Below are 14,065 nucleotides of genomic sequence, written 5' to 3'. Positions count from 1 at the left end.
AGGTCATCCTGGCCTTCAGTAGAACATGGTCCAACAGCGTCTTCCCTAAGTAGGAGGCTTCTGTGAAGTTGGGAATCTGGTCTCTGCGTACCAAAATGAAAACTATATATCAGAGTGTGTGTTATGTGGGTGGGAATAAAAGGAGTACCCCTCTCGTCTCCATTTTGTTCTCTCCATAAATCAATCAAATCAAGGTCTGACATGCTATGCTTCAGTGACTTCATCGCCAGCGATGTATGTGTCACGACTGAGCCCAGTCGGTCTAGGCTTGGGTCAATTGGGCAGTTAAAATCACCTCCGCATATCACCTCCCTGTAGCTATGTCCTCCCAACAATTGTACTACTCCCAGAAAGAATGTGTTGTTATCAATGTTGGGGGCATATGAGTTAATTAAACTAAATTCCTCCCTTCCAGGGTTCCCAATAGATGAATCGTCTTCCCTCTTCATCTCGCATAACTTTAGAGATCTGTATGGGGATCCCTCAGGCTATCCATATCAGGACCCCCCTGGAGTAGGAGGAGAAGTGTGTGCCATGTACCCCCCACACTTCAACTTGCTTTAACTTGCATACGTTCTGCACTGGTTTGGTGCATCTCCTGCAGAAATGCTATATGCACCCCGCATCTTTTCAGAGATCCTTATATTTCTCTACTCTTGTTAGCACTGCCCATTCCCTGTACATTCCAAGTTAGTATTGTGCGAATATCTATATTAAGTGAGTGGGTTCTGTCCTCCTCCCCATCTCGCACCCCCCTCTACAATGGTTGGACCGTTATACCCTTTAACCATGTGGCTCTGAGTTGAAACCGTTCCCCCCCATTCCCCTGTCCTCTCCATGTCCTCTCCATGTCTCCTTTGCACCCCCCCTAACTTCCAATCAACTAAACTAGAAAACACACCTCGGAGCATACGCCCAATTTTAAGGTTACTCCGTATTGAATAACCACAGTTTAGGCGCTTAACGACTGTTCATACCGCTCAGGGGGAGATCAGCAGTTGACTTGCATCTGGGGTTTGGTGTCCCTGCCCCTCTTTGCGGGATGTGCCGTAATGAAGGAAGGGCTAGCAAACCTTGCCTAAACCCCTTTATGGTGTTCCTCCAGTTTTTCCGCCGCCCACCCGTATTCAACTATGGAAGATCATGTTTCAGGAACTTCGAGCATTCCTTGACTGAAAAGTTCCTGGCATTTCGTTCCTTTGATCCGAGTCATCTGTGAATTTTTCAGTGTCCGTTCCCTCTTCTTTCACTATCTCTGCCACCTGTAGAGTGCCCTCGTTCATCACTGCGATCCTTCCACCATCTGAGCTATCCATTTTACATTCTCCTGTTCTCGAGATTTTCACCTTTGTTGGTCTTTGGGTGATTTAGTGGCCCAGCTCCCCTCTGTATCCCACCATTCCTATGCTTCCTCTGGGGAATTGCAGAACTAGTGCTTGTCACCTGGCATGATCTTCAACCTGGCTGCGTACAGCAGCATGTATCGGGTGCCATTCTCTGTCAAGATCCTTTTTTAAATTCCTCAAAGTTTTGCCTTATTTGTTGCACTCGTTTCGTATAGTCCGGGAAGATCAAGACGAACCCGTTGGCAATTCGTATTGGGCGTTTGATCTGGCCAACTGGAGGACTGCGTCGCGATCTCTGTAATTGAATATTCGCACCACTACCAGCCTGGGCCAGGCTCTCGGGGGGGGACCTACTTGCGGGGACTCTATGAGCCCACGCCACTGCGAACCACTTCGAGAGGCCTTTGGAACCTAGTATGTTCTGCAGCCAGGTTTCCAAAAATAGTTCCATGGAGTACTCTTCTTCCCCATCAGGGAGACTAATTATGCGCAGGTTGTTTTTTCTCGAGCAGCCCTCTGCGTCCTTTGCTCGTGCTTCTAAAGTTTTGGTTGTCTGCAATAGTAAAGAAACCGGTTTCTTACGTTTTTGTGCCTCCTCTTTAATGGTCCGTCTCTTTTTGTGTCTCAGACGCTTTATGTATGTCTACCCTTATGAGATTTAGCTCTTTGCCAATATTCGCAATCTTCAGCTCCAAGACCGACTTTAATTCTGTTTTCCAGGTTTGTCATGGAGTCTGTTGTGAGGGACTCTGCATTTATGATGTTATGTGAGCGCATTGTTGGTGTCTATATTTGTCCTTTTTTGGTTGACGTCCCTTACCCCCATCATGATGTGTCGTCTGCTTGCGGGCTGTTGTGCTGAAGCGAGGAAGTTAAGGTGAGGGGTCTGTCAGATATCTGCTGTAATGAACTTGCTCTCTGCGTAGAACAGGTTCCATTAGTGTGACCTCAACACACCTTCTGTACAACCAGGATCTGTCAAATAAACTGTCCTTATCCCTAATGGTTAAAATAGCAATATGTAAAATGATTGTCATACCCTGGTTGCTTTACACCTTCTGGAAAACCAGGATCTGTCAACTTCTGCTCTGTTGGGTGAGGAAGATATTAGCTATCAGTGATCAGTTACTGTATCAGGTATGGACGGGGGTTACGGTGCTTCACCTTGGAGGGAGCCTTGGGATTGTCAGCAGTGAAATTCGGTGTGAATCTAAGTCTAGTGGGTTTCCCCAGTCCTGTTGTGTTAATGTGAAGTGATTTAGAAGCTCATGCAGCCATAGTGCTGTGTGGTTGTTGTCATCCACTTTGACTGTTCCAGCGTATTCATCACCTCAATTGGCAGGTCTTTCTGTCTTCAAACCTGTTGTGCTAAGCGTAGTTGTGTGAGCTCTCAAAGGAATAATACTAGATGAGATCAGGGTGTTGGGAATTATCTCTCTCATGGGGAGGCACTGGCGCTGTTGCAACCGGACATATGCCACTAGGCCACCAGTAAGGAGTTCCGGGGTTCCATGGATCGGCTGCAGGCTGTAGCTCTTTTCTTCACTGTGAATCCCCTGCTCCTGCTGATTAGCTCGCCAACTGTGGCTGTTGTAGTGAGTATGCTGGTCGCCTCCAAGCTGTTTGATGTCTGTGGCGCTTATCTGCAGTCACCGGCTGCTTGCGGCGCAGGCTCATCCGCATCCGGTTCTGCAACCTCGCTGAGGCACACGCCTACTCACCTGTCATTTCCGCAACCTCGGACTGGATCTGACCTTGGCACTGGGTACCTCCACTGCATCCCGAGTAGCGTGCCACCACCACCACCACCACTGGACCAGCAGGTAGTTGATGTCTCTAGCTGCTGTATGCGCATCTCTGGCCAGAGCGCTTGCCCGATGCGCTCCCTCCCATCTTCCGGTGTGTGTTTTCTGGTGCCTACTCAGGATGGTGGGTTCTGCTGTTTAACGAATACTCATGGCTCTCCAATTTCAATTCCTGGCACCTCCGATCAGGCGCGACCGCAGCGCAGAGCTGCTAAGCCTGTTGCAACCGTTGTACTGTGTCAAGCAAGTCCTCGAGGTGGATGGTGGCCATCTTAATGCAGTCTGCGTTCACCTACCGTCCCATATTCTTTGTATTATTGGATTATAGATCGGTAGTCTGGTGTTTCAGAGATTCTGATGTACCTTTTAATTTCGAAATTGGTGTTCTGCAGACAGGATTATTCCAGGATCATATTGGGCGGCTGTAGTAGCTCTGGAGAGTTATGCCTTCATCCTTTGCCTACTGGCTACGCTCCCCAAAAAAGCTACTAGCCAGGCATAAAATGCCACTTGCCACCTCCATAACATACATACACACAGTAACCACAAAAGTGATGGGTGGAAGGTTTTGAATGAATCTGAAACACTGGCATTGCTCTGGGCAACCTTCCACACCACTGTTTTTTAGCCCGTCTGCACAAATGCAAAAGGGTTCATGCCAAATGCAAATCCGTCAGGTACTGCCACCAATGGTAGCAGCCCCTCCCGAACTGCTAGGCCAGGTCCCCTCTGCACGGAAACACAAGCAACCCCAGACATGTTTCAGTCTTGTTGGGCCTCCTCGTGAGGTTCAGCTTGGTTCGCATTGGCACAGCGAGCAAGGGACCCACGTCTGGACATACCCTCTCTCACATAGTGAGACAAACTAGAACCACAAAAGTGATGGGTGGAAGGTATTGAATGAATCTGAACCACTGGCATTGTTCTGGGCAATCTTCCACACCATTGTTTTTTCGCCCATCTGCGCCATTGCAAAAGGGGTCCAGCCATATGAAAATCAGTCAGGTACTGCCACCAATGGTAGCAGCTCAGCCCAAGCTGCTAGGTCAGGTCCTCTCTGCACAGAAACACAGGCAACCCCAGACATGTTTCGGCATTGTGGGGCTCATCAGTGAGGTGCAGCTTGGTTCCTTATGGCGCAGCAAGCAAGGGACCCACGTCTGGGCATATCCTCGCTCAAATAGTGAGACAAACTATAACCACAAAAGTGATTGATGTAAGGTTTTGAATGAATCTGAACCACGGGCATTGCTCTGGGCAACCTTCCACACCATCATTTTTAGCCCGTCTGCACCATTGTAAAAGGGGTCCATACACACAGAACGCCATTTCTTACTCCCCATGAGGCAATTTTCACTAGCCAATAGCTTGTGGTGATTGTACATTTTGAGCCCTACCTACCATTTACCCTATATAACAGCATCAGTGATGACCGTTCTCCATAAACTATCCATAAATCAGAGGCTATTCTGCCTCCGGCTGTCGTTAATTTGCCGAGTCATTTTCCATTTAGAGAGTATATATCAGATTCTTATACAGTTCTTTATGCCACATTCGTTCAGCTTCTAAGCCCTGGAATATAGTCTGTTATTATTCTATAGTTTAATGGTGTTCAGTTTAACAACCTTTGAAGGATCCAAGATCTATTTGGAGAGCGAGTAGTAATTTCCAGTGGTCCACAACCAAGCCTATTATTCTTTTCACACCTATTCACAAGACAATTTATGGCTATTGTTATGATTCATGGGATCACATCACTTCTCCCCAGGGGGGAGCCGTTCACGGTGACACTAGGCAGGTGAGCCTGCTAGGCCCATTCCTGCTAGGGGTGGCAGAAAACAGGACCTGACAGGTAGAGACTCCCCTCATGGGGACAAGCAGATCTCTCAGGGCTCAGTAGTTATGTCCAGAGTACCAAATGGGAAGAAGACATCAGGAGTAATCTCCTCATCTCCAGAGTTGTGATAAAGGTACCAAGTGTAAAGATTATATCACAATTGATCTTCCTCGTCTCAGTTGTTGGGTCAAAGTGACTAAAAGAGAAGAACATATCAGGAGTAGACTCCCTCAGCACTCTATCCTCAAGAGGGGCAATAAAGCTGAAGAGTGCCACGAGAACAGTCTCCATTGTGAGAGTGTTAGAAGGAAACAAGGAAATAAAGACACTAGGAGAACAATTCCCCTTGTACTCACTGACATAATGGAGGTAAGGAAAGTGAAGGAATAACTGTGTATTGGAAACAGAAGCTGTGTATAACCTTTAAGCAAGGCCTTGAGACAAGTCTGGGAAGAATTGCCAAGGTTGATAAAAAGTGTTGCAGGAGGTTATCCAAAGATAACCAACGACTGAACCAGGAGAAGGGAGTAATTGTCCTATTTATCCACATAATTTTTGAATCAGAAACTAAGGCACATGATTACCAAACTGAAGCCTGGAGGATGACCAAGTTGACCAGGAGAAGATGGCAGTACATTGCTGAACCAGGAGAAGGAAGTCATCCTCCTGGCATTGGCTCAGTGCAGACGTTGAGCTGTTATCAAAGGATGTACGTTATTATTTTGAATACGAACATTTCAAAGACGAAAATGTCAAATTCTAAATGTTCGTATTCGAAATAATAACCCCACAGCTAAATTGCTTTTGTGTACCCCGCTACCCCTATCCCCTTACTTACCTTTTGGCGGCACACTTCTCTGTGTGCCGGCGAGTCTCTGCAGCGCCAGTTCCCTTCAGTTCCGTGGATGGGAATGGGTGCTGCAGAGTCCTTTTCTTTCTTTCCAAACGTTATTTTGAATGCGAGGTCCACACCTGACCATCCCCGATTCCACTATATCGAAGAACGGCGGGGGGGGACACCACCGCAAGCCCTGCTTCCCTTGTTCGCTATAATGAAAAAAACAAATTGTTAAAATGTCCAGCATTTTCGGCGGTATGTAGTTTTGGTACAGCCAAAATCCAATCATTTAAACCATTCGGTTTTCTATTTACGATATTTTCGTGCAATACCGTTATCAAAGACTAATAGAAACACGCCCATAGCGCTGACCCATTGAACCAGGAGAAGGGAGTCATTCTTCTAGAACTATTTATGTTAATGTCTTTTGTTAGTTGTAGGGCTAGAGTAGGCTAGTTTGGACAGAGGACGGACACATTGAGTTTGACAACCCTGACGAGAGAGCACCCATGTAATTCTTTAGTTAGGTAGGGAAAAACCTTTAGCGATGGGCCCTTTTCATTATTATTTAAAGACCGATCCTAGTGAAAATGCCACCCCTTTGTCCTCCTTACTCCAGTACGCCACACTATGTAAATCCCTATCTCTTGTAAATGTATAAGTGGCTGCAGCTTTGAACTTTTGCAGCTTTGGGATTTTATGATCAAGTTGATCAAATGCTTCTGTAACGTATATTATACTCTTAGTCTACCTTATTTGGCAGATTGCCACACAACCCTGTCACACTGTGTTTTCTGCCTACATCTTCTAATAAAGTAAAACAAAAATGGGGTGCTGTTGATGAGAAACTCCTGCCATAGTGATCAGCATGCATTAGAGAGAGAGATAGCATGCTCGCCCAAAGTCACACTGGTGCTTGCAGAGAGGGAGAGATGCTTGGAGGCTGGAGGCTGCATGCTGCTGCTGAAGGCGAGAGTGAAATCCAACATCAGGCATGGTTTCTGTCCTTTACTTTCAGGGTGTGATGTTGACATCATACACAGAAGCCCCTGAACAGAGTGGGATGGGTGTGACGTCTGTGAAGAGCCAAGAAATTGAACAGGCTATTAATAAGTAATAACCCATTGATTAAAACTGTGTAAAACCACAAAGGGGTTTCTTTCACTATTAAAAGCCAGTCAGAGAGTGCGCAGTTAGAGAATTGACTGAAGCGGATGCTGGAGCTGCTGATCCTTCTCAAGATCCTGAAAAGAAGCTTCAGATTACAGTGGAGACTACTGATCGTACCCAGCAAAAGATTGTGAAGTGAGTGGATGGAGCCCTGGAGACTGCTCATACTCACCCCCTCTCAGAGAACTTGGAAACTGATGAAACTCACCCCCTGCAGAAAAGCTTGAGGAGAAGATATTGTGGCTGCTGAAGTCTAATTCCTTAATTCCTACTCTTCATCCTGAGAGTGGTGAAAACGTCATTGTGACTTCTGGGGTTGCAGTGTCCTACCCTTAGCCTTAACGCCACTAAGACAGGGATCCTTCTCATTGAGACACCTGCTCCTTGTTTCCCCTCAACTCTCTGGCCAGAGTCCCTGGGTCATCTCCCCTCACCCACTTGTGAGGCAAAAAAACCTTGGGAGCATCTTTGACTCCTCTCTCTCTTTCTCTCCACACATCATGCACCTTGCCAAGAAGTCCAATTTACAGCTGCACCTCCTCAGGGGCATTCTTCGTTTCCTCACTTTCCCCCAGAAGCTCAATGTCCTCAATGTCTCCAGAGCCCTGGTTCTCTCTAGGCTAGACTACTGCAATATCATCTTTCTCAACCTGCCTCTTTCCTCCCTTCACCCCCTTCAACTAATTCAGAATAGGACTGCACGACTTATCCTTGGCCTCAAGCTCAGGGACTGCATCTCTCCAGCCCTAAAATCTCCCCACTGTTTCCCGGTGACCGCAAGGATCAAATTCAAGACCATATGCATCATCCACAAGGCTGTCTGCGCCCTGGGACCTCTTTACTTCCATCTTTCCCTCCCTAAATACCTCCAGGCCAGAGTCCTTCAATCTACTAGCAGGAGTTGGAGGTAGGTCCCTTTCCTCGGCTGGCTCCTCCCACTGGAATGGCCTCCGTTCCCCCCCAGACTTGAGCCAGATCTCCTTAATTTCTGGAAATTTCTCAAGACTTTCCTTTTCTTCTCTTCCTTTCCTCTCCCCCTTCCATGCTAACTCCATCTGCCACTGCGACTGGGGCCTGATTCCCTTCAGAGTCATAAAGGGGCCAAACCACCAACTACCAGTCCTCCCAGCATCCTTTCCTAGCACTTGCCCTCGTGCCCCCTTTCCCGGAATAGCCCAACTTTGTCCTCCCTGTCCACCGCACTCATCCTCCCTTATGCCCTCTTCCCCTGACACTTGCTGCCTTGGCCTGCCCAGTACTTGCTCGCCCCCACCCTTGGGGTACCCAACTCCTGCACTTCTCCCTCCACCTCCTCCCCTTGCAATTACCACCTTGCATTGCACTTGCACGATAGGATTGTCACAAGGCCAATATAACCGTTTGTGTTGTTAATTTTTGATTCCCATGTCCACCCCATCTTGTCTTGTGGCGCCTAGAAACACCTGTTTATATGCGCCATACAAATGTCCATTAAATAAACCCTGACAGGCTGACGTAAGCATGATAAAGCTTAACCCCATAGAAGGAGGAAAGTGTGTAATGGAAGCCTAAGACACTGGAATAGCATTTACTCCCAAAATGTGGAAAATATTCAGCTTCGAGAGATTAGTAAACTCTTGTAATCCAAGAGCTGCAGAAGAGGCTGATGGAAGCCTAAGGAACAGAAAGGTTGAGAAACATATTGAGAAATGGATAACTATGCAATAAATACTATAACGTTAAGTATTCATCTCTTATGTGTTCTATAATATTTCCACCACACATAGTACTCTGGTTTTCAGCAACTGAAATCATATTCACAGCTGGTGTTAATTGGCACTGAAACTAGGCAAGTTAATTCGAGAAAGGTGTAGAAAAGCACCAATCAACCAAGTGATTGAAGAATATTTAATTCACATAGAATCATTTACAGAGATGTTTTTGTCGTCCAAATAATTGACGAGGGACACACAATGACCAGAGGGCCAAGTGGTCATAAAGCTATCAAATCTTTTCTTGCGCATAATTCAAGAAGTGTGTATCTCAGCATTGTGGGCCACGGACAGCTCATTGATTCATTAGGGTGAGCACTTGCATTGGCTACTCATATCATTGTTTTCCAAAATGTTAATATTCCTGTAGGAAACAAATGGTTGCTTTGTAGTAGAGAAAGCCCTTCCCTCCATAGAAGCAAGTGGGTGATATTGTTCAGCAGAGCTAGAGGTGTGTTGCTGAAAAACTATAAATGTGACATTTGCTTTTGAAGTAGTGTTGTTAAAAATAAATGTCCAGTTATTGTGTCCACTGAATGCATAGCATCCCAAAGAAACAACAAACTGATTTTCTTGCTTTTTTTGTTTTGCAGGAATTCAACCCAGAGAATAATGTTTCATTCTTCAGTAAAATAACATATTCTTGGTACAGCAGGTATGACTCTTATATTTTTTGTTCTGATTGCTAGTATAGATAGCTTATTATCTAAAAGCTGGACATGATTATGAATAGAAGCTGTGATGAAGAACTCATTTGAACAATGTGGCATAAAGACCATTATATTATTCTCTAAACCGAAACATCTTTTTAATTAGTCTCTTCTAGTCTGTTGCTTATTAATATCACTGTGTGAATTATTTTAATTTATTTCCACTTGAACTTCAATCAGATTGAATTCTGAATATTATATGCTACCGCTGATGTATGACTTGAATGAACACCTCTGCATTAGTTACTTCTCCTGCACTTTATGGAGATTGATTATTGATCTTGTGCTGCACAACGTTAAGACTATGTGTGAGAAACCTGAGGCTTTTCTCACTCCTAAACTTCATGCATGCTGCGCGCAGGTGGCCAGGGAAAGGCCATCGCTATTGGATCCTGACCCTGGGGGCGGAGAAGCGAGGGAGGATCACCTAGGTGAAGGATCCTTGAGTGAGACATTGTATCCCCCTTACCCTGGTGACAACCAACCCAACCCTTCCCCAACCTTTATGAGCTATTGTAAGACAGTTGCCCTCATTTCTCCACAATTGACATTTGACAGTACTGGGACGAAAAAGAGGCAACTAAGAGCAATGAAGACTATGCTCTTTTGCCACTCTAGTACTGGGAAGAAGAAGATGCCTGCTAAGAATAGTGAAGGTCAGGCATATCCTTTTAATGGGAGTCAGGCAGGGTTGACTAATCATTCACACCTGCAGCCTGTCAGGGGGCTGCAGGTGTATAAATGTAGCCCAACCCAGTGGCAGAGGGAGTCGACAGGAGAAGCAGCAGGAGGTTGGTGCAGTCAGCAGAGGTCTGGACCACATGGCGTGGGAGTGGGGACTCCCTGGAGCAGATTAGGAAAGCTGTAGGGAGCCATCCAGAAAGGCTGTCCCGTTCCTTTCCGTTCAACATACTTGATCCTATGTGATGAAAGACTACCCCAGGTATGTCTGAGGGGTAGGAACTGGAGCCTCGACACAGAAAGAAGAAGGCTGTGTGATCCACGCTGCAGCATAAGCATTCAAAGTGACCAGTGAGTTTCTTATGCCTGATAAACCCGGTGCACGTGTGTGAACTGAATTACATTGTATCAGAGTGGTCACGTGTGGCAAGAAACACGTTTTTGAAGGTCTCTGAACATTGAATTGCTCAATAAAAGGGAAACAAGCAACTATATATGTTAACCATACAACGAAGGGGAATACTTCGTATCAGAGTGGTTGCGTGTATCAAAGAACACATTTTTGAAAGTCTGAATGCTGAACGATTCAAATAAAGTACAACAAATAGTTACATTTGCTCAATAATAAATAAAAGGGAATATCCTGCATTGGAATGGTCGCATGTGGCATGAAAAAGGTTTTCGAAGGTCTCTGCAGGTCGTACTATGCATTTAAAGTTAAATGAACAATTATTGAACTCCATATGAAGGGAAGACAAACCCTAAGCCAAAGCTTTATGTATTGAACACCGAATTGACTTAAATACTTTGCTGGTAGATAGAACTAAGCCTTTGCTACTTAACAGAATTAAACAGTTTAAATCTAAAGGAGGAAAGCAAGTTGAAATCCATACAAATTATCACATATTGAAGTTCTATAAACCAATCACTGTGTGCTACAATATAACAAAAGGAGAAAAGAACAGGCAACCAAAGGATAATGAAGCCTGACTTACAATATTTTCAAAATGTGAGAATGCTACCAATCTATTTGAACTATACATTTGAAACCACAATCAAACTATAGAATACCAGTACATTTTGTGTTTCTTTTGGAATTGTGGCTTTTGAAAGTTGGGAGATGGAACCCTGAGGCCTGACTAGAAACCTTTATTTTCAAGGTTATTTAAATTGTGTGATGTACAACTTGGGGAAGGGAGACCCGAGTCATAACTTGGAGAAAGGAAACCCAGATACCTAAAGAGCCTATTACATTCTAATTATTAGAAGGGAATTTTTAGACTTTACTTTGTTGAACTGTTACAGCGGTTGACTGACGTGGTACTATCTGTCCATTCAAATACTCAGGATGGCACAGTAATTTTGCTTACATGTTTCCACTCATGTCGAGGGTGAAACAACCAGTAGCAACATTGAAAGTTTACTAAAATCTTTGAAAGAACTTTGATTAACAATTTAATAACTGTATTAACAATTTCATTACTGTATTCCTGTGTCTTGAGTGCGGTTATTGGCACTTGTGTTTTCCTTAAAGGTTATATATGTAACATGAAAGATGATTTTGCATCTTTCATTTTTTTCAGTCAAATAGGCGGTTTCTGAATGTTCTTATGTGATGATAGAAAATCTGGACTGTGCCTTGTTCTGCTGAGACAACATCTTGGAACAGGTTCAGCAGATCGTCAAGATCCCGCTTTTTCCATGGGGTCAGATTTCCGATGATCAAATTGAGGCCAATTTACTGCTCTAGGAAGAGATCCATCGGGGTGACAGTACTTTGTCCTTGGGTTGACTCTCCAGATCTTTAAAATGTTTACATGGTGGATTTCTGTTTTCTGCCGCCTGTCAGGTTGGGAAATGAGGTGATTAAAGGGTCCCTTCTTTTGGAGTACCTTGTTAGTACCATGCCACGTAAAGATCATCTTATTGATAGAGGTGAGTAGGAGAACCAACACTTGCTCCCCCACTGAAAAAGATCAAGCCACTGCCTTTGGTTCGTAGACAGTTTTCTTGTGTTCCTGTGATCTTAGAGTGTGTTGGCTCCCAATGTTCCTTACCACCTTCATATGTGATTTCAGTTTATGGGCGGCTTGAGATCTGGTTAATGCCTCCTCCTCCATTTCTTCCCAAGTCTTCCTGGGTTCTTGCCCATATAGGAGTTCATAGGGGATTGCCCCAAAGAAGATTGGGGAGTTTTTCAGATTGTAAAAAGGGCCTCTGGTTTCATCATATCCCTATTTTTGCCATCTGTTTCCACCAGTTTGCATAATATCAGTTTCAGAGTCTGAGTGAAAGGTTCCACTAGACTGTCGGTCTGGGGGTGATAAACCGAGGTTCTCAACGTTTTTATATTCAGGGAGTCTTTCACCTCTTGCATCAAGCAGGACAAACATGTTCTAGCCTGGTCAGTAAAGATTTATTTCCAAAATCCAACCCAGGAAAGAAATGGAATAAAGTGTTTAAGACTTTGCTGACTGGTATTGTTTCGGGGTAAGGCCTCTGGGTAATGGGTTGTATATTCTATGATGACCAATATATATTGGTTCTCCAATTTAGATGGGGCCCCAATCCGACGATGACTATTCCAATCCTTGAAAAAGCGACCTAAATGACTGGCATTGGTTATAAGGGAGCTCTCAATACTGGGGTGGGCAAGGTCTTTTGACAAATATCACAATTGGCTACATAGCTCTTAACATCAGCGTATACACATAGACAATAGAATTTGTTCTACACTTCTTGAGTTTTATTCACCTCTTGGTGGCCGGCTGTCAAGTGTGAATGAGCTAATTCCATAACCAACCAGCTGGGTCTTCTGGGTGCCCTCCCGCTCGCTATAACCACAATATCATAGACCTTTTTTCTTGAAGAAAAAAAGGCCCATTTAGCTCCCAACCCCTTGCCTTCAGAGGTCACCCTTTCGAGTCTTCTGCCAAGTTTGTGTCATTCCGTTTTAGGTAAGGTGGTAAAGAAATCTTATCCTTCAGTCTGGGTAGGGGAGATTAGGTTTCTATTGGCTTCACCAAAGCCTAGGGTACAACCCAAAAGGTCTGGAAAAGATTGTTGACTTCTTGAAGGGCACGGCTCACAGCCTTTTCCAGGAACCCCTTTGACTGTAAAATGTTGTGTCCCTGAATTATGTAGTTGGACCTGAATCTTTCCCCTATAGGCAGGATCTATAAAGCCAGCTGCGTCATCCAGAGGATATAGCCAAGCTAGGCCAGATTTTGTTGCCAACCCCAGATAGCTGCCTTCGGGTGGGCAGACATTAACCCTGGTGGGAATCATTCTCCTTTCCCTACTAGGGATCTCTATTTCCGTTGGACTGAAGAAGTAATAACCAACAGACTGCAGCGTAGCCTTTGCTGAAAGTTAAGCCGTGGGTGTTAGTCGTTTTGCTATCGTAAGTCCAAGCCTTGTATGTGGTTGTGTGAATCCCACTCTGACACCACTTGTGGTTACTAGGATATAGGAGAAGGACAAAAGAACATGTTTTAAAACACACCTTTTTTTAATTAAAGCAACCCTTTTCTAAGCCCTACCACTAAGATGAGTTCCTTACTATAATAAACAATGAACTGAAGCTCGTCAAGATGTTGAACCAATTAACTTGGCCCTCCGTTAAAACCTAATCTACCCTAATATCTATCCTACTAGGATATGAAAGGGAGTTAGGGAGTTAACTTTGAAACTAAATAGAAATGAAGATTCTGAATCCAGTGACAATCATATCGCACAGTTAACTTTTCAGAGTAAAAGTCGTTAAACAGAGTTAACATTGAAACCAGATAGATACAAAGCTTACACATCACGAGAAAAACTGGATAAGAATTTGGGCAAAGAGAATCAGCATAAGAAAATACCCTTGGAAAGGGTAAGAATAACTCGCTATCCTGTACAAGAACAATTTAATACTAAAGAGAGAGA

The 14,065-nt window shown here is 44.6% G+C and overlaps 1 protein-coding gene across 4 annotated transcripts in view; it reads left to right on the top strand.

Moving 5' to 3' along the window:
- The window catches only part of LOC138526081 (multidrug resistance-associated protein 1-like), a 1,621,759-nt gene that overhangs the window by 140,980 nt on the left and 1,466,714 nt on the right, over positions 1-14,065 (top strand). For all 4 annotated transcript variants that reach the window (XM_069636425.1, XM_069636424.1, XM_069636423.1 and 1 more), the window contains exon 2: positions 9,341-9,402. In XM_069636425.1, coding sequence (XP_069492526.1) covers positions 9,341-9,402 — 62 coding nt within the window. The remainder of the gene's footprint in view (positions 1-9,340; positions 9,403-14,065) is intronic.

The sequence above is a fragment of the Ambystoma mexicanum genome, chromosome 7p, assembly GCF_040938575.1.
Source record: "Ambystoma mexicanum isolate Mex_15411 chromosome 7p, UKY_AmexF1_1, whole genome shotgun sequence".
Taxonomy (NCBI): Eukaryota; Metazoa; Chordata; class Amphibia; order Caudata; family Ambystomatidae; genus Ambystoma; species Ambystoma mexicanum.
Note: the sequence above shows the minus strand (reverse complement) of the source record. Positions and strands in the feature narration are given on the sequence as shown.